General features: G+C 33.5%; 1 protein-coding gene across 1 annotated transcript in view; it reads left to right on the top strand.

The window, feature by feature from the left end:
- LOC143233666 (uncharacterized) overlaps nucleotides 1-27,981 on the top strand; it is a 68,341-nt gene that overhangs the window by 15,174 nt on the left and 25,186 nt on the right. Inside the window, exons 4-6 of the mRNA XM_076470153.1 lie at nucleotides 139-1,405; nucleotides 16,730-16,830; nucleotides 24,223-24,332. Coding sequence (XP_076326268.1) covers nucleotides 139-1,405; nucleotides 16,730-16,830; nucleotides 24,223-24,332 — 1,478 coding nt within the window. The remainder of the gene's footprint in view (nucleotides 1-138; nucleotides 1,406-16,729; nucleotides 16,831-24,222; nucleotides 24,333-27,981) is intronic.

The raw sequence follows: 27,981 nt of genomic DNA, 5'->3' as shown, positions 1-27,981 counted from the left end.
CTTCATTCAGAGATATGACATAACAACTGGATCATTTAAATTATAGCTATTTTTTTTCAGTTGTATATATTCCTCTTTAAAGTGAGTTTTAAGTTGTTAACTCTTTATGTTTTTTAATTTCATTTTTTTAAATTGTAGATCAACAAGATACATTCTTGAATAACTACAGGGGAAAGCAGCGTACTGGATATGATATTACAACACACAGGTCTCTCTTTCCAAATTACAAAGCAAGGAATCCAAGTGATGTCAATAAAACATTCTTTAAGGTAAACAACATTCCCAATAGTGAAGTTAGATCGTGCAGTAACATTGTGTGCAACAGAGAACTGGAGAGAAATCACCATATAAAATTAAATGTAAGGACAAACACTGGGAACAAACAACACAGATGTTTAATTTGTAGCAAGCAGTTTGTGACACAGGGTACTTTAAAAATACACCTGAGGATACACACTGGGGAGAAACCATACAACTGTGTAGTGTGTGGCAAACAATTTTTAACAAATAGTAATTTAAAAATACATCTGAGATCACATACTGGGGAAAAACCATATAGTTGTGTAGTGTGTCATAAAGGATTTCGAAGCAATAGTCATTTAAAACAACATGAGAGAGTACACACTGGAGAGAAACCTTACAGCTGTGTTGAGTGTGATAAAAAATTTAAGACTAAAAGTCATCTTAATACACATAAAAGGGTGCACACTGGTGAGAAACCATACAACTGTATAATATGTGGAAAGAATTTTTATACAAATAGCTACCTACAATCACATGTGAGGATGCACACTGGAGAAAAACCATACAATTGTTTGGTGTGTAATAAAGGATTTCAAGACAACTGTCATTTGAAAGAACATAAGAGAATACATAGTGGGGAGAAACCATACAGTTGTTTAGTTTGTAATAAAAAATTTGGGTATAAAAGTCATCTTAACAGACATGAAAAGGTACACACTGGAGATAAACCATACAGTTGTTTTGTGTGTGGTAAAGAATTTGTAAGAAATACCTGCCTACAAGAACATGAGAGAATGCACACTGGACAAAAACCATTCAGATGTTTAGTGTGTGGCAAAGAATATGGAAAAAGAAGTCACCTTAAAACTCATCAGAGGACACATACTGGTGAGAAACCATATAGTTGTTTAGTATGTGGTAAAAAATTTGGAAGAAATAGTTATCTTAAAACTCACCAAAGAATACACACTGGGGAGAAACCATACAGTTGTGTAGTGTGCCATAAAGAATTTACAAGAAATCACAATCTTAAAATACACCAGAGGATACACACTGGGGAGAAACCGTACAGTTGTGTAAGTTGTGGCAAACAATATAAAAGCAGTAGTCACCTTAGAGCACATCAAATGATACACACTGGAGAGAACAGTAAAGGTGTGTAGTGTGTGGTGGCAGAGAATTCAGCAGGAATTGTGAGTCAAATAAAAATAACACATGCATACACATCTTCATTGGAAACATGATTTGAACAAGTCCTAAAAACCTTTTTGAATAACAACCAAATAGGGTGAGCTTCTGTGTGGTTCAGATAAAGATATTTCCACCTGGCAAGGATGATCAAATTAGCCAAGGAGTCCAGTATTTCTGTATCACTTACAATAATCCTACCTGTTCAAATGTGGACTTGTAATTTTCCAACAAAGTCTGAGAAATGCACATGTATGAAAAGATGGTTCTTTTAAACCAAAATATGGTCTCTGTGAAATAACTAACATCTTGAAGAAACCTGTACTTGACCAATGATGAATAGGCCTTGAAACAGTCTGAAACTTTTGAGATGTATTAGTCACGAGGTAGTTTCATGTACACAAAATGCAATAAAACTTGTTTTTTAAGGCCTTCAAGCTTATTTTTTGAAAGAAAAACCACAAAGAACTTGTATTGTGATATATCTTACAATTATGTATTTACATGTATTAAATGAAACTATCATGTGAAGATATTTATTTTTTCTTCAACTAGTTTTTTTAGTTATACTGAAATATCTAACAGTAATGTTTTAATTTTTTATGTTTACAGATCAGTATAATTTCTCAAATTTTTATATTCAAAAATATTTCTGTTCAACATCTTCAAACACCATTCTATTGAAGTGTATATTAATAGCACCCTCAGAGGCACAGCAATGTCTGTACACTTATAATGCCAGAAACTGGGTTTTGATACCTTTGGTGGGCAGATGATGGATATCCCATTTTATAGTTTTGTGCTCATCTACAAACTAAGAAATACTGTTTGTATTTTTATTATAAAAATCATGAATACAGTTTTTTTATGAAACTTGCATATTAATTACTTATCATAAAGCCCATGATTTAATGATAAATGAACAATTTTAACTAAAATTCTTAAATCTCTGTTGAGAACTATAATCGGCTTTCTGTTAAATAATAGAATTATTACATTAATAACATATAATAAAAATAACAGTTGAGTAATTCTTGTATTTATTAATTCATTATAATTTTGTTATCAGTATTAACTATTGAGGTTTGGCTTTTTTAAAAAAAGCTCCAACAAATTATGTATTCTACCTCTTATTTCCATATTGTATACATTTTCTAACTATAACTTGATTTACACAGTGAAATGCTTTAGAAAAGCTACAATGACAAATTTTACATTTCTTCATGTTATCAATAATAACTGACATAAAACTTAATTTATTAAGTACATTTGCTCTTTCAAAATCCTTGTTGATATTTAGACAGTAAGCAAAATTTATTAAAATCCTTGTCTAGTGCTAATTGAATTTTCTAATTTTTGAGAATATACACAATATTCTTATGGTGTGTAAATACTAATTTGGTTTTATAATCCCTTTTTAAATATTAACATTAGTTTTGTCATTTCAGAGAACAGGGAAATATTTTTAATGTGTAAATTAAACAGGGATTACAATGGAAATAGAACTGACGAGATGCCAACATGGCTCGGCTTTTAGGGCAGTAGACTCAAAGTTTGCAAGATTGAATCCTCATCACTGAAAAAGCTTGTCCTTTCAACTATTTGGGTGGTATAATGTGATAATTAATTCCATTATTCATTGGTAAAAGAGCTGATGGTGGGTGGTGTTGGCTGGCTGACTTCCGTCTTGGGGACTGCTAGCATGGATAGCTACAAAGAAGCCTTGTGTGAAATTCAAGACGGACAAAACAAATCCAAATGAAGTGGTATTCAGTAATACTTTTGCTGTTTCAATTATTTGAATTTTGGTTTCTGAAATAAACTTGTTAGGTTAGTTTTGGGATGATCAAACCTGTATTTATTACACTTATGACTAATTTATAACATTTTCATCAATTATGTCATTACCATCAACTTTTAATAAGGACTTATTTAATAATAAGTTATTAATATAGTTTCATTTACGTTTTTTATATATATATGTGTGTGTGGGATAAAAATATCGCCATAAAAATGTATATGTAAGATAATTTATTTCTAAACTATAATTATTCATACTATTATAACAGTATAAACTTCAGATAAACTATAACTCTTATTAATTTGATTTAAACTGTTGCACATCAGAAATTTGTTTCTATGATTTATTAACATCAAATTTGCTTAGTTTAATACAAATTAATAAACTATTCTTTGTGTATATTAAATGATTTATTCATTCAGATGAAGGCCCGGCATGGCCAGGTGGTTAAGGCACTCGACTCGTAATTCGAGGGTCTTGGATTCGAATCCCTGTTACACCAAACATCCTCACCCTTTCAGCCGTGGGAGTGTTATAATGTGATGGTCAGTTCTGCTATTTGTTGGTAAAAGAGTAGTCCAAGAGTTGACGGTGAGTGTTTGTATTTGAAGTTCGTACTAAACTACACAAGGGCTATTTATGCAAGCCATCCCTAATTTAATAGTGAGACTAGAGTGAAGACAGTTAGTCATCATCACCCACTGCCAACTCTTGGGATTGATCGTCACCTTATAATGCCCCCAAGGCTGAAAGGGTGAGCATGTTTGGTATGATGGGGTTTCGAACCCGCGACCCTCAGATTATGGGTCAAGCGCCCTACACACCTAGCGATGCTGGGCCTACTTTTCTTCTGAACTTGGAAATTAGATATCAGTTGTAAAATCTCGAGATGTATTTAAATATTCACTGCAAAAACTAAGAATAATTATTTGAAGCTAACGCTCCTTACAGAATCTTGGAACCTTGGAATTACCCATAAGTGATAAGTGTCACTAAGTGACTGGTCATTTTCTTAGAACTTACAAAGGTTGTAGCCTTTAGGCATCATTTACTCTACTAGAAAATGATTTGGTTTGTTTTGTTTTGAATTTCACGCAAAACTAAACGAAGGCTATCTTCCCCAGTTTAACAGTGTAAGACTAGAGGGAAAGCAGCTAGTCATCACAACCCACTGCCAACCTTGGGCTACTCGTTTACAAACAAATAGTGGAATTGATCATCACATTATAATGCTCCCACAGCTGAAAGGCCGAAAATGTTTGACGTGACAGGGATTTAAACCCATTGATTACGAGTCAAGTGCCTTAACCACCTGGCTACGTTGGGCCCACTAGTAAATGAAGTTGCTGTCAGTGACTCAATCATGCACAATATGCAAAGCTGTAGCAATATTTCCACAGACAAAGCAGATACTATCTACTAGAGAACAATGTCTAATGTCTTTGCCAGATGGAAAATGATTCACCATGTTTTGATAGTTGCATGGACTGCAGTCAGTGTTTGTGGTGAAGCCAAAAATACTTATTTCTTTATCTTGTTTCTTAGAGGTTTCCTAGGATTAGAAGAGTGTGTAATAAAAAATATTCCTGCAATACCGTGTCACTATATTTATTGTCGACCACGAATTTTTGTTTAATCCAGATATTGTCTTGGAAAGTAGTTTCACACCACAACCACTGTTGTTATTACAAAAAGCTTGTAGAAATAGTCTTCCAGCCACTGGTGTGTTTGTTGTGTCCAAGCTGGTCTGATGAGTTCTGAAATGAATGAAATGCGTCATTGACAATGGACATGACGAATATATTGTAGTTGTAATATCGTTGTACTCTCTTAGTTTTGAAAAAAACACCTTAAGAAATAGATAAGAAATGCAATGTTAAAAAAAATACACATGTAATAGTCTAATACTAATTTATGTTTTATGACAGTTATAATTAATCATAATTAAACTCGCCATTTCGGAAAGGGCATTCATACCATAATCGTCGCCTTTATAACAAAATAATGTTACGCCTACTTCCATGTTTTTGTGTCTCGACTGGCTTGATGAATACTGGATTGGGCGGAACGCGTCGTCAACAATGGATATGACAAACATATGATGGTTGGAATAATTTTATTTTACATATTTCTAATTCTTTAAAATTCCTAAGAAACCAGATAAAGTATACACTGTTAAAATGTAACAGGCTTAATACTTTTTATGACAAGTATAATCAGTTATAATCGTATATCGCCAACTTTGAAAGATTGTTTACATGTAACAGTTGTTATAATAACTTAAAATTTCATCAGACATTATTTACTATTTGATATTTTTCGAAAATAAATTCAGAGTTTAAATCAAATATCGATATTTATAATGGATGCTTATATGTATACATTATATATCTTTCAACTGACATGTTAAGAAATTTAATACACTCTCTTCCTTTAACATTAACGTATTTTCAAAGAAATGAACACGACCAGCAACTAATAAGTTAGGTGAAGATTCTATGATAATATCAGCAGTACATCTTCCATACAAACTAAATAAAACCTGTCATTAAATGTGATGAACGAATCTCGAAAAGTGATATTAAATTATCTGTCAACCTTAAATGTAACATGCAACCCTCGTTAGCGTACAACACTTAAGACAATTACCATTGTAGAAATTTATATTAACTAAATATCATAAAAGTTATTTTTCTCTCAGTGTAATTAAGTAAAGAAAATAGTTTTGCTTTTATATAATATCTACCACCTTACAATCTCAGTCACAACAAAGATTATCATTCAGTTATAAACAAAATTAAACAGGTTATGCGATTAATTACTCTGAAGCTTATCTTTAAAGGTATTTCACTTCATAATTTACGAACTTAACACATTATCTTTACTAACAGTGCTCAAAAAATCAAAATTTGTTTTAGATCCTTAATAATAAGTTAAGATTATTCATTATTATCAAAATCTCTCATAAATAAAAATATTCAAGTGTTTGTTTGTTTTTAATTTCGCGCAAAGCTACACGAGGGCTATCTGTGCTAGCCGTCTCTAATTTAACAGTGTAAGACTGGAGGGAAGGCAGCAAGTCATCACCACCCACCGCCAAATCTTGGGGTACTCTTTTACCAACGAATAGTGGGATTGACCGTAACATTATAACGCCCCCGCGGCTGTAAAGGCGAGCATGTTTCCTGTGAAGGGGATCAGAACCCTCGAATTATGAGTCGAATGACTTAACCACCTAGCCATGCCGGGCCGAATTCAGTTGTTGAGGTTGTTCTGTTGTCATTATAAAAAAGTTACAGTTTTGTTTTCATACTTTCAAAATCAGTCATGATTCGGCGTGTTTGTAAACATAACAAAACAATAATATTGTTACAGTACTTTATTGTAGTACATCCAGGTAAACTGAATTAACATTATAAGAGATTTCCTCAACGTGTTAACCATGTAATAAAAGAATAGCTTGGGACAATAAATTCAAAATCTAAACTAGAAAATATAATAACTGAAAAATTTGCTAAGTTAAACTAATTTGATTTGGCAAACACGAAAACAATGTTTCGGGTAATAACTCTTCATCAGACTTCCAACAAAAAATTTCTATGTCAAACACGCCGTAATTATATATTGCACTTAGATACATATTTTATTCCAAAATATCAGGTAACTCTGTATCATAATAAGTGAATCAGTAAAGTTTTCTGATTTTGAAAAAAATGATTGTGATTCATTTAAACTACATGAAAACTATAGAGTCCGGAAATATGTAAATTAAAATAATCTTTATACAGGGGGTTTGGTGATGTTTACCTGCATAGATACTTAAACAATCACTTATACCTTCATTAGTGAGTAGATTGGCAGTTTTCTTTTTTTATTAAAAATATATCTCTGTAGAATTATAAATGTTGAAAATCAGGGAGAACTGAAAATAGAAGTAAACTTTGTACTAATAGATAACTGGCCCTATCCAGTGTGATGGATGTCACCACATGATCAGCCGTTATCTCACAACATTGGCAGAGTGGAACATTATTCTCTCGTCCTGTAAAACAACATTAGATTCAATCTTAAGCTAAGCTGCAACAATATTGGCATACTGTTAAGAACAGTAAAGACAGAAAGGCAGCTATAATAAAACAATGTCAACAGTTTTATATACCAAATGTTAAAACTGCCAAACAATAAATATACAAATAAAAATTCATTTATTACTAAAGAAAACATACTAACACGCTTTTACCCTAATTTCTGTTTCAAACCTGACCTCGAGCTGGCAATTACATTTAAATTTCAGCCAATAAACTTTAAATTCGCTACATGGTCAAGAAACATTATTATCTTTCCTTTATTCTTAGACACAATTATTGGTATCATTCATACGAATCAACAACTTCAAGATAACCAAAAATAAGTGGGCTGTAGCAATTGTAAAATCCAATAGAACACAAGTTAGGGGTTAACAGCGGGACCAGGAGTACAGCAGACTGTTTATCCTAAAGGATTTGATAGTCAGTCTAGCTCTGTCAGGCTGGGTATAACTTGCTGCATATTTGTAAGGGTACAAAGGCGAGAAGTTTATGGTTGGTAAAGAAGCAGTAAAAACCCTAGTGGACCTCAAAATCTTCAAAGCCCTACAAGAGAGTACTACAACTGTGGAAAGTTGACTTTGATTTTGTTCTGAAGAATAAAGATAGAATAAAAGTTTGAGTAGAGGTATGTCTCTAGTTCTGTGTTCAAAATGTCACTAATAAAGAAGAATTGGTCATTTCTGACATTGGATCGAGTACTTGTATCACTATAACGGGTATTTGTTTTGTTTGTTTTTTTAAATTTCGCACAAAGCTACTCGAAGTTTATCTGCGCAAGCCGTCCTTAATTTAGTAGTGCAAGACTAGAAGGAAGGCAGCTAGTCGTCACCACCCACCGCCAAATCTTGGGGTACTCTTTTACCAACGAATAGTGGGATTGACCGTAACATTATAACGCTCCCACGGCTGAAAGGGCGAGCATGTTTAGCGCGACGGGGATGCGAACCCGCGACCCTCAGATTTCGAGTCGCACGGCATAACACGCTTGGTCATGTCAGGCCCCGGTGTAACGGGCATACTGTGGAAGTTATTTATAATATCGATAGTTAATTGTAACGACAGTTTCATTCCCAGCGTCAATCTATATTAGATTATGGATATAAAAAGGCATAGGGTATTCATAGATAACAAAAACAAAGTTATTATGTGCAATATATATATATATACATATAATTTATTGAAATTCGTCTCTTGTTTACTTTGGATACTTATATGTATACTAAGACAGTGAATTATACTTTTATTTTGTTATGTTTTTGCTCACCGTTCATTTATTATGCCTACTATAATTCAGTTAAACTACACATTTATAGTTATAGTAAAGCACTAATTCATCTTCTATACAGAGCATGTTGAGTTTGAGTAGGCATGAGTTATAAAATTGACACAAGCTTTCCCTACTGATGTTATACAAATATTAAGGTTATGAAAGAATACGGAGATTTATAATAATAACTAGTCACATGAAATGCAATCTCATGACTTAACTACTGAATGAAAAACCTTCCTTTATATTGAAAGTGAGTTAGTCTGCAAGATATTGTTGGAAAGAATCAGTCTTGATCTTGAGAAGTTGGTTAATTTTGAAACATTTTATCACTATTTTGGTGAATTCTGGTTTATATTCTTCAAGCTACCCCCTCTATTTTTCAGTTATTTATTGAAATTTATCACACTGAGATTCATATATTATTGTTTATTAATGCTTGTACTTAGTCCTGGTCAGAGATGGATTTACTGACTGTATTTTTTGGGAAGTAAAAAAATTTGTTTTATTGTTGTTTGAAAGTTTTTGTTTTTTACTTGTGTTGTTATATTTAAGATGTTTCTGTTGAACTCTAGTTGCATTGGCATTTTGTTTAGTCTATTACGAGTGGTCGTACTGATTATTATAAATTCATTATGTGTATAAACTAAATTTATTATTACTGGCTAAACAAAATACTACTGCAATAAGTATCGGACGAGAAAGCAGCTTATTGAAACATAACAATAGAAATGCTGGTAAACTTTTAAAAAGCTAAATACAAATTTTATTACTTACAAAAACGGTAAGTAAACATGAGCTGGACTACTTACAAACTTTAGTAAACAATAAAACGAAAATATCATATGATTAACTTTAATAAATATCTGGAGAATTGGAACCAAAAATTGAAAACCGCATTCACTAGATAATAACACAAAGTTTCAAAATTAAATTACTTTTTAAAAATTAATGACTATCGAGCAATAAATGATTTCTAATTGTGCATAAAACTAACTTATCTTCAAGTTCAAGGAAGATTTAAAAAATTAATTGTTAAATCACGAAGTTACATCTCATGTGACTACCTATTATAAATCTATGCCAATGCAGGTTAACAGTGCATGCCACCACTATGGGAAGCTGTTGTCAGTTTCGTAACACCTTTTCGAAATTAACATGCTGTGTGTAGAAGGTGAACTCGCGCTTCAATTAACGTAACGAAATATTTATAACGATAGAGGAAATGATAAATGAATTAATTAAAATCATAAAATAATTTTACTTAGAAATGCACTTTAATAAAATAAGCTAAAATTAAAATATGTAACTTGTGATTGAAAGCTAGAAACGTTAAACTCAATAGACAAGAATTTGATGAAATTGTCATTTTGTATCTCAGAACGACTGGTATGGGTATTAACACTTTTACTGATAAGGAAAGAACAATGTTTTGACTTTCTTAGGTCATCTTCAGGTGTCAAAAGACTTTTCATTTGGTTTGTAGACGATTCTTTTGGAGGCACAGAAAGATCTTTCTGCACTCCACTGTAGTAACGGAAAGAAGTGCAATAGCATACGCATGAGATGAAGTGGCGGACAGCAACTCTCAAGTCTCAGGGTAAGTAATGTTTTAAATCGTTTTAAAACGCTGCACCTCTTTTTATTCCAACCATTTTGGGCAAGAAAGAAAATAGGATGGGTTAGAGTTATTGCAATTGATGCAATGAGGGTCCATTTCACACTCGTAGGCATCATGGTCCTTGCTACCGCAACAAGCATACGTCAGGAAACCATGACATGACGTCTTCGAGTGACCGAACCACTGACACTGAAAACATCTGAGAGGGTTTGAAATGCATGGTCGTCTGCAGTTAAGATAACCTGCCTTGATGGTGACAAGTGGACGTGATGATGTAACTGTCAGAATTAGGACAATGGTCGGCTCACTGCAGAAACTCCTTGGTTGTAGAAACAGCGAGAATCTCTGATGTTCTTCAAAACCCTCTAAACAATAGCTCCTCGCGATGAACTCAAAGTAGCATGAGGCGTAACCTCAATAAGTATATCCACAATCATCTTTGAATGCAAGAGGAGTTCACTATGTTGAGATGTGGATGTTTCTACCAATATGTCACCAGAGCGAAGCTTCTTTATTGACTTTGGAGGGACAGCAAGTCCCTCTAGACCCTTCTGAATGAAAAAGGGAGACATTTGCCCTAAAGGTTTGTCTGAAAGAGAATATAGTATAAGAAAATGAGGTACAATAGGTGTAACAGATGTTGAAGATTACTGCTCAGAATCTTCAAGACGTGGTAGTTTACCTATGGACTGTTTTTTCACTATTTTAAGTTTTTATTTTGAGGATCCATAATAAAAAAAGAATAGTTCGGTGCCCATTATTCCACCCACCATGGAGCCCTACGAGGGTCGCACTACAATGCCGAACAAGGATACTACAGTAACTCCAGGGTTTCGTGAGCACTATACCCAAACACCAGCATAAGATACAATGTTCACAACACCTGTTGAGAACTTAGAACACTGGTACTTGGTTGACCCTAGCCCAAGTGGACCAGCCGATTGACAAAGAGGGGACTGCCCGATTACAGGAATTTAGGGCCAAACTGGTGTGTTAGGGTCGGATCCCTCAGCCACCAGGGTCCTCACCTCCCCTTCACTGGTCACCGCGCACGGCAAACATGTGGGTGAATGTTTATAATCCAGAGGAGGTAAACTGAAAGAACGGAACCTTCCCTGGGAGGTCTCCTCACCACGTATAGGAGTCCACACCAAGGAGCAAATCAAAATTACATGTATATGTAACATACTCAGCTATACAACTCATCATGAAGTCTTAAAACTGTATTTTACTTGGTAGTCTGCTGCATTGGTTTTTTTTACATATTTTACAAGTTTATTAACTATGTACCTTGGGATTAAATAACAATTAATTATGGCCGTTCATAATAATTATTCTAAAGATAGACTAATGACACATGTTATATAATGTATAACACAACAGATTCCAAGTTACAGTAAAATACAAAACAACTAAAAATTACAGCAATTTTATTTTAGTGTTAATGATTTGGTATGTCCCACTGGATAACACTAATATAATTATACCAATTATACTTTATATAAAATAACAGCACAGCTAAAGTAGTGCAATCAACACACTATGTTCTTGTTCATACCTGGTCCATGTTAAAACGTTTTACAGAAGCCAGAATTTCAAAATATTGAACTTACTGACAAATGAACAATATATATATATATATGGCTGATACACAATGCAAAATGATCTCACAGAGGACACAACACCGACTAAATGCTTCAGAATCAGTGATGTCGAGAAACCCACTTGTTGAGAAATTTATATGCAAAAAACGGCTCGTTTGGGTTGAGAAAATATTTTACATAGAAGAGCGAACAACGTTTCGACCTTCTTCGGTCATCGTCTGGTTCACAAAGAAAGAGGTAACTGACCGGAAGCTGACTACATGTTTGAAAGGGGTTGTGTAACTGAGTGTCGGAATGTAGAGGGCGGTGTTATATGTTTGAATATATAATTTTATTATATTAATATAGGTATAAAGGCGTTCCTTTATATTGGTTTATTTTGGGTTTAAGTTGTTGTATAAGTAAGGCTTCTTTAATTTTGCGTTTGTTTATGTTTGTTTCTTTATATAGTATTTGAGTGTTTTCTATGGTTATGTTGTGTTTATTTGACTTGCAGTGTTCGAAAACGTGTGAAGGTGGCTTTTTATGTTCTTTGAATCTGGTTTCCATTTTTCTACTTGTTTCTCCAATATAGAAGTCGTGGCAGTTATCACATTGTATTTTGTAAATAATGTTGGTGTGGTGTTTGTCAGTGTAGTTTTTACATTGTATAGACCTCAGTTTTGTGCCTGGTTTTTGAATAAATTTGGTATTAACTGGAATGTCATATTTTGTTACTAGTTTTTTGCCAAATGTTGGTTATTTGTTTGCTGATGTCAGGACTTCTATATTGGAGAAACAAGTAGAAAAATGGAAACCAGATTGAAGTGGTTTTAGATACTCTGTATGCTGTTGTAATTAATGTATTTTGTAATGTTTGAAGTTTGGTTTACAGTTGTTTTTTACTTATGTTAATCCATGCAGGAGCTGCATAGTCTATTACTGGTCTTATATATGTTTTGTATATTTTAATGATGTTTTAAGGTGTTGTTTCATAATTTTTACTAATTAGACTTCTAGCATAGCTTATTCTGCGCCAAATTTTAGTTTTAATGTTATTTACATGTTTTATCCAGGTGAGTTTAGAATCGTATGTTAGTCCTAAAAATTTTGCAGATGTAGCAGTCTGGAGAAGCTCTCCGTTCATGTAAATCTGGGGTTGTACTTTTTGATGTTTCGTTGATTTTGAAAACATCACTGATTGTGTCTTTGCTGTGTTTATTTTGATTATATATTTTTGGCAGTATTCAATATTGAGGTTGTATGTTAGTGGCTGCAATTTCTGGTGTAGGGGCACTTTTCCAAATTGTTACATCATCAGCGAACTGTGACGAGTATCCATGATTTGGGTCTTTGAGTGGCGTATTATTCATATACATGATGAAGGGAATAGGACTAACCACTCCTCCTTGAGGGACACCAGCTTCTGGAGTGAAGAACTCCGAGAAAGTTCCCTCTACGTTTACTCTGCATTACCTATTTTCTAAAAAGTTAGATAACCAGCGAATAATTTCTCGCGGTAGCCCCATACGGAATCGAAGACCATTATGCTTTCTGGATATCGAGGAAACAAGCGACAGTGCATTCTTTTTTTATTAAAGCAGCTATTTATTATCGTTTCAATTAATCTAATTAAATGATCTGTTGTTTGTCTAAATTTTCTAAATCCGATTTGTTCCTCAGGTAATTTTGAAGTAATCTTCAAAAATGTGGAGAGTCTATTACTTATTATTCGTTCAAAAATTTTGCCTACACAGCTGTTCAGGCTGATAGCTCGATAACTATTTGGCTTATTAGCTGGTTTTTCTTTTTCTTGGAAGCAAGAAACTAGGATGTATCCAGAGTAGAAAGATAAATTAAAGATAGCTAATAGGTAGTCAAATAATTTTGGAGTGCCTTTTTTGAGGAGAATTGTTTGCATGCCATAATTTCCTGGTGCTTTGTTTTTTGAATTCTTGATTGCTTGTTTGAGTTCAGTTAGTGTAATTTTTTTGGTAAGCAACAGAGTATTATAGTCATAAGTGTTATCAATGTTATTGTTAATAAATGATATTGATTGAAAAGTATGGTTTGTATAATTCTATGTTACATGGTTGTTTACTTTGTTGTAGTAATAGTTGTTCATGTCTGGGTCCTTATGTGTTTTGAAGTTAATGTCTAAAGGCTTCTGCTTTTTCTTTGTTGGTGCTCGCTAAGGTGTTATGTTTTGGTGTTGGGTATTTTCTTTAAATGGCTTTATTGATGAATCTTTTTAGGTGCGACCAAAACTTTCTAGGGTTAGTTTGTTCATTTAGTTGGGAGCAGAAATTATCCCATTTTTCTTGTTTTAACAGTTTAATTTCTATTCTGATTTTATTTCTGATACTATTTACTTGTGTTTTTATTTCTTGATCTCTTGTTGCCATGAAATGTCTTTTTAGTTATCTTCGTTGTTTTATCAATGTTAATAGTTGTTTGGTTTCAGTGCATTGTTTATGGTTGTCTGTTGTTGGCACGGTGTCCGTCGCTGCTTTTAGTAAGCACTCCATGATTATTTAACTGTATTTATCAATCTCTGATTCGTTGTTAGCTGTATGCTTAATTTTGTCTGGTAGTATGTTGTTTAATACATTTTGAAATTCCTGCCAATTTACTTTTTTGTAGTAAAATTTGTTTTGTCTGTAGATTTTATCTTTATGCGGGGGGAGATTGAAGACACACCATATTGGATGATGATCGCTGTCAACATCTTTTCCCACATTAAAATTTATTAACTTTTGACTAACATTAAATGAGGTGAAGCAGATGTCTAATATATCATTTGAATTAGTCGCATAGGTAGTATGCGTGGATGTACTATCGTTAATAAGGATTATGTTATTATCATCGATGAATTTTAATAGGTGTCTGCCATTTGAGTTTCTGGAGTTGCATCCAAAGTTCTTATGTTTACTATTCAGATCACCTATTACAATTGTATTTTGGTTGTGTGAAAATATGTTGTGGATTAGGTTTATATCACTGTATTTAGTTGGTGAACAATGAATGCCTGCTACTGTTATTATTGAGTGGTTTTCTAAGAGGATATCTACCATTATATTTTTGTTATTATTGTTCATTTTAATTTCGGTTACGGAAAGGTTATTTTTGTATAGTAGCATAATACCTCTGTTAGAGTCTTGATTATTTGTTCTATTTTTTCTCATTGATGTATAATTCCATATTTTAAATCTATCATTTGGATAAATTAGGATTTCACTTAAAATAAAAATATTAGGGTTTGTATCTTTTATTATGTCTTCGATCTTGTGTTTCTTGGATTTGTTTGTTTGTTTGGGAATTTCGCACAAAGCTACTCGAGGGCTATCTGTGCTAGCCGTCCCTAATTTAGCAGTGTAAGACTAGAGGGAAGGCAGCTAGTCATCACCACCCACCGCCAACTCTTGGGCTACTCTTTACCAACGAATAATGGGATTGACCGTCACATTATACACCCCCACGGCTGGGAGGGCGAGCATGTTCAGCGCGACGCGGGCGCGAACCCGCGACCCTCGGATTGTGTTTCTTGGAAGCAAGAGCACCTAGGATGTTGATACTTAGAACTGAATTCATGTTTTTAGTATGTATTCCGAGGTTGTTGTGATTACTTGTGGTATGTGTGGTGTTATATGTTTTTTTGTTTTGTTTTTTGCAATACTTAGGAGGAGATATATGCAATTTTTAAATTGAGTCGGTTTTGTAAATTCTGTTATGTAATCTGTAAAAATGTTAAGTATATTTACTATTAAACTTGTTTCATCGTTTGTAATATCTTTTGTTGAATGAGTGTTGTTTTCTTGGAGGTTTGTTGTATCAGTGTTTTTGTTGAGTTCTTGTATATTGTTTACTGTTCTGGTTGTGTTTTGTTGCTCGTTTGTTAGTGATTTTGGTTGTGTAATGTTTTCTTTCAGCTTTTGTGCACATGAAACTGGACCTGTACTTGTAGCTGTTGTCAATCCCAGACTGTGACACAAAGGAGTCTTCAAAATGGCCGTCAAAACGGGAACAATGTCAACAACACTAGCATGTGTGAGTTTCGAAGGGGGTGAAAATTTCCTGAGAAAACTATATAATTGACTAAACATGTCTGCGATTATAGCAATTATGCAGCAAATTGCGTGCATGAAGTAAATTTGCTCGGTTAATTGCCGGCCTTATTGTCGAATAACGCCCGGTGAGTTTGACATGTTGTCAGTTGGGATATTTATTAGTATATCATAGTTCTAGCTTTTTAAATCGCCAGTCACTTTTTTCAGTTATATATTAAATTTATCACATATTGTACATTTTTACATGATGTTTGTTGTTTGTGTTGAATTTGAAAACTCTGAACAAAAAATTCTGTTTATTTCATTCATACACAGGTTAATGGAAGATAATAGGTTAATATTTTCGAGTACTTCCATTTTTTTTAACTTTTGTTTAACATGTTTTTTTACCAGACGTAATTTGACTTAAGTAAATTTTGGTATATCAGTTAGTAATAATAATATAGGTGAATTATTATGTAATAATAAATGTAGAAACTTTAAAACTGTTAATATTTCAGTGAAAAATTCAGATAACGTTGTAAGTAATAGTGGCATGTTTTAGGGCTTGTTTATGTTTTTAGAAATAATGTTGTACATCTCAGTCCGCACTTCTGTATAAAGTATTATGTACTTCATTACCAGTTATCATAGAAATGTGGGGAACGATTGACTCATTTCTTTCATTGTGTATTAAAAAGTGTGAGACCAAAAACTCTGCAACAGTTATAGTTAACAAACAATCATTGTTAAAGAATTATACATTATCATGACAGATGTTGTGCCATTTAACTAAGGTTTTGTTTGAAAGTCTTTGTGATAAAAACTGTTAGAAACTTAACAGATCCAATTCATGTTTCAGTGAAACTGCAAGCTTCAAGTAAGGATGAAATACTCATGCAGCCATGGAAGGAATTATGATGAAAGTTGAACCCCATCCTCTTGAGGATGACAGCACTTTGTTGAAAGTGAAACCCCTGACAAATGAAGAAGGTAAAGAAAGGTCACGTGGAAGAAAATCTAAGGAATAATACATTATTTACTGATTAGTTTTGTTTTTCACCATTAAAGATTGGAAGTTTTAATTCAGTGTTCAATAGATTGACAAAATATTGGAAAAGGAAACTTGAATTCTAAACTTACTGTGTGTACCCAACCATAAATGGTAAGCTGTTAGAAAAAAAAAAAGGACAATTCTGTTGTTATTTTTACAAAAGAATAGATAGGGTATCAGTATTTTTATTTACTAAATTGTTTGTAAATTGAAAATGTTAGTCTAATGCAAGGTCATGCTCATCTGAAGAATAAAAGTGTTCTTGTAATTGTATGGTTTACAATAGCACTTAGAACCTTCAAAGTGTGTATATATATATATATATACATATATAAATGTTTTTTAGTATTCCTGTATATTGTATCTGATATTTATTTTCTTCTACTGTGAACCATCCCTAAAACAGTATTGTATAGTAAAATTTGATAATTCTGACTTCAGTTGCTGATTCCCTGCTGATCTGATGAGCTCTGGATTGAGAAAAACATTACCTGTAATTTTTATAGCAAAATAGTGTTGGAATACTGTTGAAATACACCTCTAATTTTTAAGTTCCTAAGATATTTAAAGAATGCAGTCGTGAAACGTATAATGGGCCTGATGTTTATCCCCTCAAACTTTTTTGTTTGAGATGAGAATGCTACATGGATGATGCAAGAACTGTTCAATTTCAACTAGGAAATCAGTGATGCTTTACTGGAACTACTGGCAAACTTCATAGTGAATGTAATTCTTTCATTAGTGAGATTCTCCTGTCATTTTATAATATCTTTTATTATATGGTATGGTGTTTTAGTAAATTTAAATACTATCAATAAATTATGGAAAGGTTTGCTTGCTGCACGAGGGCTGTCTGCGCTAGCCATCCCTAATTTAGCAGTGTAAGGCTAGAGGGAAGGCACCTAGTCATCACCACCCACTGTGAACTATTGGGCTACTCTTTTACCAACAAATAGTGGTATTGACAGTCACATTATAACACCCCCACGGCTGAAAGGGCAAACATGCTTGGTCCCATGGAGATTTGAACCTGCGACCCTCAGATTATGAGTTGAACGCCTTAACCCACCTGACCACACCGGGCCATTATGGAAAGGTAACAAAATGCATTTGAACTGCACTCTAAAGTATATAAAATGGATTGGTAAGTATAGGTCAGTGATCTTTGAGTCAGCAATTTCAACTGCCAATGATGGGGTAGAAAATTTAGATATTGAAAAATAATTTAAGAAGAGTGAAAGCAAATAAAGAAAATATATTTAATTATGAAAGTACAGATGAATGTACCAGCAATTCTAAAGAAGAATACAAGGTTCACTACTTGACCATTATCATTGATACAATTTATGGGAGTAATGAAACTCAATTTGAGGCTCTTTAAAAATATGCAGAAAATTTTGAATTTTGATACATTTTGAAATTTCACACTGATACAGATGAAGTGCTTTTGGAACATTGCAGAAATTTTATGATTGAACTCAGCTTCAAGGATTAGTGCAACATCAATGAATTAGAGATATACAAAGAACTTGATGTTTTGCAGGATTATACCACCTAATATTAATATATGTTATGCCTTGAAAATTATTTTGTAGAATGATTTATAATAAGACATATTTAGCACTGCTCATTGTCCTGACTGTTCTAGTTACTGTTGCTTTGGCAGAAATAACTTTTTCTTGTCTTAAGCCTATCATAACTTTAGTTCATTCTACCATGTTTTAAGAAAGATTGGCTATGTTATCTACAAAAATAATGTATCAAACTACATTTTCTGACTTGATCAAAAGATTTAGTGTGCAGGAATGAAGAAAAATAATTTATTACATGAGAGATGTAAATACAATTTATCCAAGTTGAATCTAAACATTGTTCTATATATTTTGTTGGATATAAAATACTGTTTAGTTTAAGAGCTTTCATTTAGTGATTTGGTTTTAGTTGTTGTAACAAGAAGGTTAAAAGTTAATTATTTTAAAAGTGATAATTATGACAAGTTTTGTTATGTATGAGTCTGTAGTGCATGTAACCCTGTATGAGTCTTGTTATGTAACCCTGTATGAGTTGTGTTGTTATGTGACCCTGTATGAGTCATGTCGTGTATGTAATCCTGTATGAGTTGTGTTGTTATGTAACCCTGTATTAGTGGTGTTGTTATGTAACCCTGTATGAGTTGTGTTGTTATGTAACCCTGTATGAGTCATGTTGTTATGTAACCCTGTATGAGTCGTGTTGTTATGTAACCCTGTATGAGTCGTGTTGTTATGTAACCCTGTATGAGTCATGTTGTTATGTAACCCTGTATGAGTCATGTTGTGTATGTAACCCTGTATTAGTGGTGTTGTGTATGTAACCCTGTATTAGTGGTGTTGTGTATGTAACCCTGTATTAGTGGTGTTGTTATGTAACCTTGTATTAGTGGTGTTGTTATGTAACCTTGTATTAGTGGTGTTGTGTATGTAACCCTGTATCAGTGGTGTTGTGTATGTAACCCTGTATCAGTGGTGTTGTGTATGTAACCCTGTATCAGTGGTGTTGTTATGTAACCCTGTATGAGTCGTGTTGTTATGTAACCCTGTATTAGTGGTGTTGTTATGTGACCTTGTATTAGTGGTGTTGTTATGTAACCCTGTATGAGTTGTGTTGTTATGTAACCCTGTATGAGTCGTGTTGTTATGTAACCCTGTATGAGTCGTGTTGTGTATGTAACCCTGTATGAGTCGTGTTGTGTATGTAACCCTGTATTAGTGGTGTTGTGTATGTAACCCTGTATTAGTGGTGTTGTTATATAACCTTGTATTAGTGGTGTTGTTATGTAACCCTGTATCAGTCGTGTTGAAGTAAGGTTTTATGATATTGTTGACATCATCTCACTCAAAGCTTTTAATTTTTTCCTTATTATGTGATGTTGTTATTAGAAGGCTAGTGAAAAAGTTTTCCATATCAAGAATAAAGGACACTCTATACTATTTGGAAGACTTTAAGGCCATATGTTTGAAGGAACCCATTTATGACTTGATTAAAAATATACCATAAGGTAAAGTTTAGAGAAACCAGATAGAAAAAGACTGATGAGACATATGCAGTCACTACTAGACCTCAAGAGAAGATCAAGACTTGAAATGTAACATTGCAAATGTAGGCCTATGGAAACTGAAGAAAGTGCAGAATAAACTTTGGAAGAGTGCCCAAGAGAAAGTCAAGCACAAGACAGAGGGGAAATAGACTTACAAAATAGAGACATGAAAGGAAGAGTACTGTATCAGATCTATCACAGTAGTTCTGTTGGGGAAACTAAACACATTCAAAGGCACTCAGAGGAACTTCTGTGACAAGAAGGACAAGGATAGATGTTTCAAGGTTGGACAGGTCTTACTTCTGCTATCCATAGATTGCCCTGCATTGGAAAGGCTCTTTTGAAGTGCAGGAAGCTATCAACAGAATGGACTATAAAGTTAAAGTAGAACAGATGACCAAGATGTACGTTGCTAATTTGTTGAATAGTACTACAAAAGGAAGAAGACCTAATGAGCAGATGGACATTGCAGGTCTGGTTATCATAGGTACAGAACCAGAGAACTGTGGGGCCATTCCATGTCAAATCATCCAGATTTTGGAAAATTTTCCAGGTGGTTCCCTCAGAATGCCTTGAAAAAATTCACATGTGCTCATCTACCCATATAATAAAATATTACCAAAGATTAGATCAATATCTCTAATAGTTTCTGATTTACAGCTCTGTAAAATTTAGTTCATTTTTTGTTATGTTTGGCAAATTCATTTTTGGGCAACTTTGGCTGCTTAAAGCTGCAAGAGTAATGGTGGTAGAAGGCTTAAATTTGCTACATTGATTGATTTAATCTCACAGAATTTAAAAATGGTCTCAAACCAAGTTTATCTCTCTTAGGATTTTCATAGTGAGGCTGTAAAATCACCTGAAAGCTCAAAATTGTAAAAAACATTGGTTTATTTAATAAGCCATAGCCCTAAGACTTAATATGATACAAAGGTGAATTTTGTTTTCAAATATCCTATAATATATCAGTTGATAAATCAGCAATTGTTGTAATTAAAAGTCTGTTAGATCTCCTGTAAAAAAAATGTAGTTGCATGCAACTTTTTATGATTTAGCTAAAAATGGCCCTACTTCTGGCCACAGTTTGACCATGTCACCAGTTATTCAGCCTTTTCAGATTTTTACCATATATTCTCACATCTCCGAATATGATCTGCAAAAAACATCAGGATGATGTTCAACCTACTTTTTGAGTTATAATTTTTTAAAGTATCCTCTGACCATACGTTGTTTACTTGAAAAAAAACTTCAATTCAGGTGTGTTACTGTGTACAAATATATCCATACAATTTAGAAATAATTTATGAATCCCATTGAAATATTCTAATCGGCCTTTAACATATATTCTTACATCTCTGAACATGATCTTCAAAAAATCAAGGATGTGAAAAATATTAAATTATCAAATTTTACGTGTCTCTGATATGTACCATTGAGAAAAGGACCACATTCAGTTCTTTCTTGTCAATCAGGAATCAGTCCTGCAGAATTGTGTAAAGTTTGATCTACTTGAGTGCTATGAAAAACACAAAACTGTGTCAGGTATGAGGTCACATCATAGCTTTATTCTACCAACAAATTGTGTATGAGAAGGTGATGATGTGTACACAGTTGTAACTGTTGGTAGTAGCAGTGAAAGTGATGCTGCAGAAGCTCAAATAGGGTCTAATGATAACAATGACAATTATCAGCCAGGGAAATATGTGGCATACATATACAATCATGAATGGTATGTGGGAAACATAACAGATAGATCAGATGAACATTCCGATGTGTTGGTGTCATTTGGGAAGATATCAAGAAACGAACTGTTCTCATGGCCTGCAAGGTTGCGTAAAGATGAAAGCTGGATTCCTTTCCAACATATTCTTTGTCTGATAAGTGCACCTACTGTGCAAGGCAGTAGTTCTCGCCACTGTGTTTTAAGTCAGAGTGATCTCAACATAATCAAACTCGAATTTCACAAATTTATTCAGGCTGTCTGAACAAAACAATGTTTATTTGACGTTGTTAAGGCTAATTTATTACCAAAGCAGTTTTTGAAACATTTCATTGTCACAATTATTGCAGTTTGGTGTGACTATAATCTTTCTCAGTTATCCCCCGTTGTAGCACTGTGTCTGATTTACCTTTGTATTTATTATATTATGAATCTTACACTCAGCCATATCTGCATAACTGTAATGCATACACAATATATTTGCATTGCCATGTGATCTAACTAGTTATGCCAATAAACTTGTTCAGAAATGAATTAATTCTTTCTTGTTTGTTACAATTTCATTATTTAACATTGTGAAAGGCTGGTTAGAATATTTCAGTGTGATTCATATAATTCTGACAGGTATTTTTCAAAATTGTATAGATATATTTGCACACAGTAACACACCTGAACTGAATTTCTTTTACATGAAAAACGTATGGTTAGAGAATACTTTAAAAAATTATAACTCAAAAAGTTGGTTGAACACCATCCTGATTTTTATTTGTAGATCATATTGATAGATGTAAGAATATATGGTAAAAATCTGAAAAGCCTGAATAACTGGTGACATGGTCAAACTGTGGCCTGAAGTAGGGCTATTTTAATGTAAATCATAAAAAGTTGCATGCAACTGAAGTTTTTTACAGGAGATCTAATAGACTTTTAATTACAACAATTGCTGATTTATCAACTGATTTGTTATAGGAAATTAGAAAACAAAATACAGCTTTGTATCATATTAAGTCTTAGAGCTATGACTTATTACATAAACCAATGTTTTTTACAATTTTGGGTTTTTAGGTGACTTTAGTGCCTCACTATGTAAATCTTAAGAGAGATAAACTTGGTTTGAGACCATTTTTTTAATTTTGTGAGATTAAATCAATCAGTATAGCAAATTTCAGCCTTCTACCACCATTACTCTTGCAGCTTTAAGCAGCCAAAGTTGCCCGAAAATTGAATCACCAAAAATTAAAAAAAACAAACTAAGTATTACAGAGCTGTAAATCAGAAACTATTAGAGATATTGATCTAATCTTTGGTAATTTTTCATTATATGAGTAGATGAGCACATGTAAATTTTTTCAAGGCATTTTGTGGGGGTCACCTGGAGCCCCCTGGATGATTTGGCATGGAATGACCCTGTGACTTTCTTGTGGAAGACATTGATCTACAAGACTTATAATGACATTATGCTTCATACTTGGACATTGTTTCATATGGGATTAAACACAGTTCTAATTAGCATGCTAAAACTACTTATCTCCCCATTGAAGGTTTTTGTCAGTTTTCGTATATGTAAGATATTGGCTTTAGTTCATAGACACCTACAAGTGACTGAAGTTTTTTCTTTAAGGTAGGAAATTCTCCTGCATATTGTATTGTTGCCATGGGTATCTTTGAGGAGAAAGGTGTGGTAATCCTTTCCATCCTGATACCTCCTACACGTATATGAGTTTTGATTTCTTTCACTTAAACCTCATTCAGTTTTTCAATTTAAAATATGGAAATCATTCAAGTACTCACAGCAGTGTTGTTTTTCCCTTGAGAACCTACAGTTATCAATCTTTTGCTGGCAATAATCCTAACTTATTCACTATAGCACAGCATTTAACTCGGTTAATTCATATAATCTATGAATTCTGAATCACGTACATTAGTGTCTGGCAAAAATTAAGTGATCAGAATTATTTTTACTATTAAGACTATTTTCAATTATTCCAGTTATTTAGAATGATTAATTATTTAAATATAATTGATTAAATGAGTTTGGTGATAAATTTATTAGCAATTTCTACTCAATTCTCAGCTATAATACTTACTGCAGCAACTCCTCCCATTGTCTGTGGAATTGATAGAAGCATACAATTCCAGGAAGTTATTGCTGGTTAAATTATTTCTGTAGTATGTTGTGTGTTCACTCCTTGGTTTGTTTAAAGTTTTCTGCAGGAGGTTGTGTTAAAACTTCCTAGTTTGTGAAACGTTTACTAGAAACAAACTTATATCAGGAATTAATTTTAAGATAAGGTTTATTGTGGTTGTTTTAGGAACTGTGAACTATTATAGTCTATTATGTATGTTGTAAGTAATATTATTCAAATAATATTGGATATCTTGTTTGTCTGAAACTACAATTAGAGGAAGAACTATCTTCAACATAAGGATTAAACTGTATCATAGTAAAACATGTTGATACACAGTAAGGGCTTGTTAATAATGTAGTGATGTGCAAGTCATATTTGTTTTAAAAAATCTGATTTGTATCTCTAGCAACAGCAGTAGCTGCTGCCTCAAGGGAAACATCTTCCATCTTCATCACCAATTTTAAAGTTGCAGAAGAAAAACAAGAAGAGAAGTATGATAATGTACCAAAAGCTGAGGTAATTTGTAAATTAAAAATCTTTAAAAATAATTTTATTGTGGTGAGAAAACATTTAGACAGTGTTGCAGTTGTAATAAAAGGTTAGTGAACTGTTTTATATTTGTTTTACCTGTGTGGAAAGTAGTCGAAACAAGAAGATTAATTCTGATACAGTATCTTATATCCACTCACAAAAAACTTTTTCAACTTGTATTGCCTTTTGTCAGTGCAAATTTTTTCCTCACCTCTAGCCTTGTTATTCCCTCTTATAACTGCATATTAATCATGAGGTAAATCCTCCACCAATAGAAGTGCAATGCTATCCCTGCTGTAACTAGCACCCTCTCCAATCTATGCATAAGTATCAAATGTAGAAAAATACAAAATAACATCTTACAAGGTCATTTTGTGTCCACCATTAAGGTGGGGTATTGCACTGGGTTGCTCTTAGGTGTACTTCACAGTCTTAAATATATTTCTTCCAGACTGTACATCTATGATCTAACATGAGTAAAACAGACAGGGATCCTTGTCTCTGATATACAGTTCCAGATGCTGGATGATGCACTTCATCAACCTGATCATTCTGCTTACTGATATTGATATCGTGGTCACCCATTGCACTGTCTTTGGTCCTCTGGACTTTCCAATGCATTATTTCCTTCCTCCTTCCAGTGGAGTATGTGAGTCCTTGCTCTTTCTTAACTACTGGGTTAATTGACCATGGAGGCCTCTCTTCCTGACTGTGCACAATCTACTCATTTTATGAGTAGGGCAGTGGAATTGTGCAGATGTCACGAGGAGTTGGATGTAGTACTCTATTTTATATATATAAATAAATGAAAAACTACAAAATAATGCAGCATTTCCTGCATTCTCTCTTCTTTCTGCCTGCTGGATATCATTCCCAGTGGATCTGGTGTTGGTTGTAGTTGGACAAGACACACAACTTCCCACTTATGTGAGGTTGGGTACCCTTCTCCTTCTGCAAACTGAATGACCAAATTCCCAATGCTGCCAAGTTTTGGACTAGTGATGAATACCCAGATTGGCTCTCCAATCATCCCACCATATGCAGGATGTTGGTTCCCTGTAGACGTTGGAGGTTCGCATGTGTGAAGACAGGTTTTTTTTTGGCAGGATGTTGGTTCCCTGTAGACGTTGGAGGTTCGCATGTGTGAAGACAGGTTTTTTTTTGGCAGGATGTTGGTTCCCTGTAGACGTTGGAGGTTCGCATGTGTGAAGACAGGTTTTTTTTTGGCAGGATGTTGGTTCCCTGTAGACGTTGGAGGTTCGCATGTGTGAAGACAGGTTTTTTTTTGGCAGGATGTTGGTTCCCTGTAGACGTTGGAGGTTCGCATGTGTGAAGACAGGTTTTTTTTGGCAGGATGTTGGTTCCCTGTAGACGTTGGAGGTTCTGCATGTGTGAAGACAGGTTTTTTTTGGCAGGATGTTGGTTCCCTGTAGACGTTGGAGGTTCGCATGTGTGAAGACAGGTTTTTTTTGGCAGGATGTTGGTTCCCTGTAGACGTTGGAGGTTCGCATGTGTGAAGACAGGTTTTTTTTTGGCAGGATGTTGGTTCCCTGTAGACGTTGGAGGTTCGCATGTGTGAAGACAGGTTTTTTTTTGGTACAAAAGCTCATCTTCCATACCATTACCCATTTTTTAGATGAAAAGTAGATGACCCACTTCCTACTGCAGAATTGATGTACAATTCCAGATGCTGTCTAGTGTTGGTGGAGATTGAACTCCCATTTGCAGTCTATGGCACTACTCTACTTCAGAGAGTCCCTTTATTTCTGTATTTTTTTTGACATCCAGCTAATTTATTGGCATTCACATTTTTGCAACACATTATTTGAGGGTGAAGAGTTCAGATGTTGTGTGGTCTTCTACTGATGTGTTGTGTTTAATTCTGTATCACACCTTTATCCTCTGGGCATTTGATAAAGGAGGATAATCTCACAAGCCCTCCGTCAATCAAAGAAGGAATTCTAGCTTTTTATGAAAGAAGTTAAGATACCATAGCTGAAGTTAACATTTTCCTAAAGCAAAAATATATTTCTGATAGATAATTACTTTTCATATTTTCTACGTGTTCTTTCCACTTCTGGATGAATTGGTTAGTTGTGACCGACTTCGAAGTGATTAATGCACATGAATAGAGAGGGTGCTAGTTACAGTAGAGGTAGTGTCACATTCCTCTTGTGTTGTTATTATGCAGTAATAAGTGGAAGTAGCAAGGGTAGTGGTGAGCAAAACTTTTTGCTTATAGAGGACGGTACAAGTCAATGCTTTTTTGTAAGGAGGGGTAGGTAATTATTGGAAATAGATTTTCAGTTTAGGAAAATGTTAAATTTAATTTGTTGGAGTGATATGAACGTCAGTTTAATATTAGGTAGAATTATTACCTTATTTTTATTAAATGAATATTCTCTTTCTGCAGGTTTTCATTTGTAGTTCTTATTTTAAGTGTATTAGTATAAATATAATAATGTATCTGTTTTATTATCCTTGATCTTAAAATGTTTTAATAGGTGAATGTTATTTAGATTAGTTTTGTGTATCTGTGATGGTTTCTGACATTTTTAATATCAATATGGGATAACTAAAGCACATTTTGTACTGAACACCTTTTGTCTATTATTGAATTTGTAAGAATAGTCTAAAAAAACAAAAGATAAATTCCTGTGTTCTGATATCCTCTGCTTTGAACTTTACATTTTTGAGAATTGTTGCATGTGATGTAATCCAAACAATGTTTTTATTTTGTTAGAAATTTGGACAAATCATCAACTGTCATATATTACTATGTCTACCAAACATCCTTTTAACAATGTTATATTTTGATATTTTTCTTGGCATCTTTATGTAATTTGTTGTCTTTTTTACCATCAGCTCTGTTTCAGTGCTAAAACATCTTTTCTTTGTTTTACTTAGGCCATCAACTTTTATATTTTTTTTTATAATATTCACTTTTGATTATATAGAGATTATTAGTGCATGAGATTGACTGATCCCTTGTTTTTGACTTAACTTGAAAAATATTTATTAGTCTGTTTGGTACTGTTCCATAGTTTTATTTATTGCTCTGAACCAGAAATGTCAGTGATGGATTTTACTAAGTTTGTACAGCTGTATTAGTTTTTTTTGAAACTGACTTTTTTATTTTCAGAAATTTTTATCTCTGTCCTTCATGCACTTACTGCTTATATCCATGTGATTTTTACTTCATCTTTATCTGCTTCTTGAAACATTTCTGAAAATAAAGAAAAGTCAGTTTACGAAAATAAATATTCCAGACTTGTTATTCTTCTTGACCATAACTGTTCGGTTATCCTTGTTTTCAGTTCCCTGTCTTATGTTTATTGATATAACAATACTTATTTCATTGGCTAAGAACACTGTTATATTTTTTGACATATTTTAATGTTTTGAAGTGATATAGTGTCTCATCCATTTCCATCATGTGATTTGGGATTTGATAGGCTCAGGATTAAACATAAAAAATTAACTATCAACAATGACATGATAGAAAAATAAAGTTTGAATACCTGAAGGACTTTATAAAAAATAAAAGTTATTGGTGGGTTCTCTTCAATATTTTTTAACCAAATCTCAAAATATGTAATGCATAAATGGCTGATATGGGTATTAAAAACTTTAA

Source organism: Tachypleus tridentatus, chromosome 1 (assembly GCF_004210375.1).
Source record: "Tachypleus tridentatus isolate NWPU-2018 chromosome 1, ASM421037v1, whole genome shotgun sequence".
NCBI classification, from domain to species: domain Eukaryota; kingdom Metazoa; phylum Arthropoda; class Merostomata; order Xiphosura; family Limulidae; genus Tachypleus; species Tachypleus tridentatus.
Note: the sequence above shows the minus strand (reverse complement) of the source record. Positions and strands in the feature narration are given on the sequence as shown.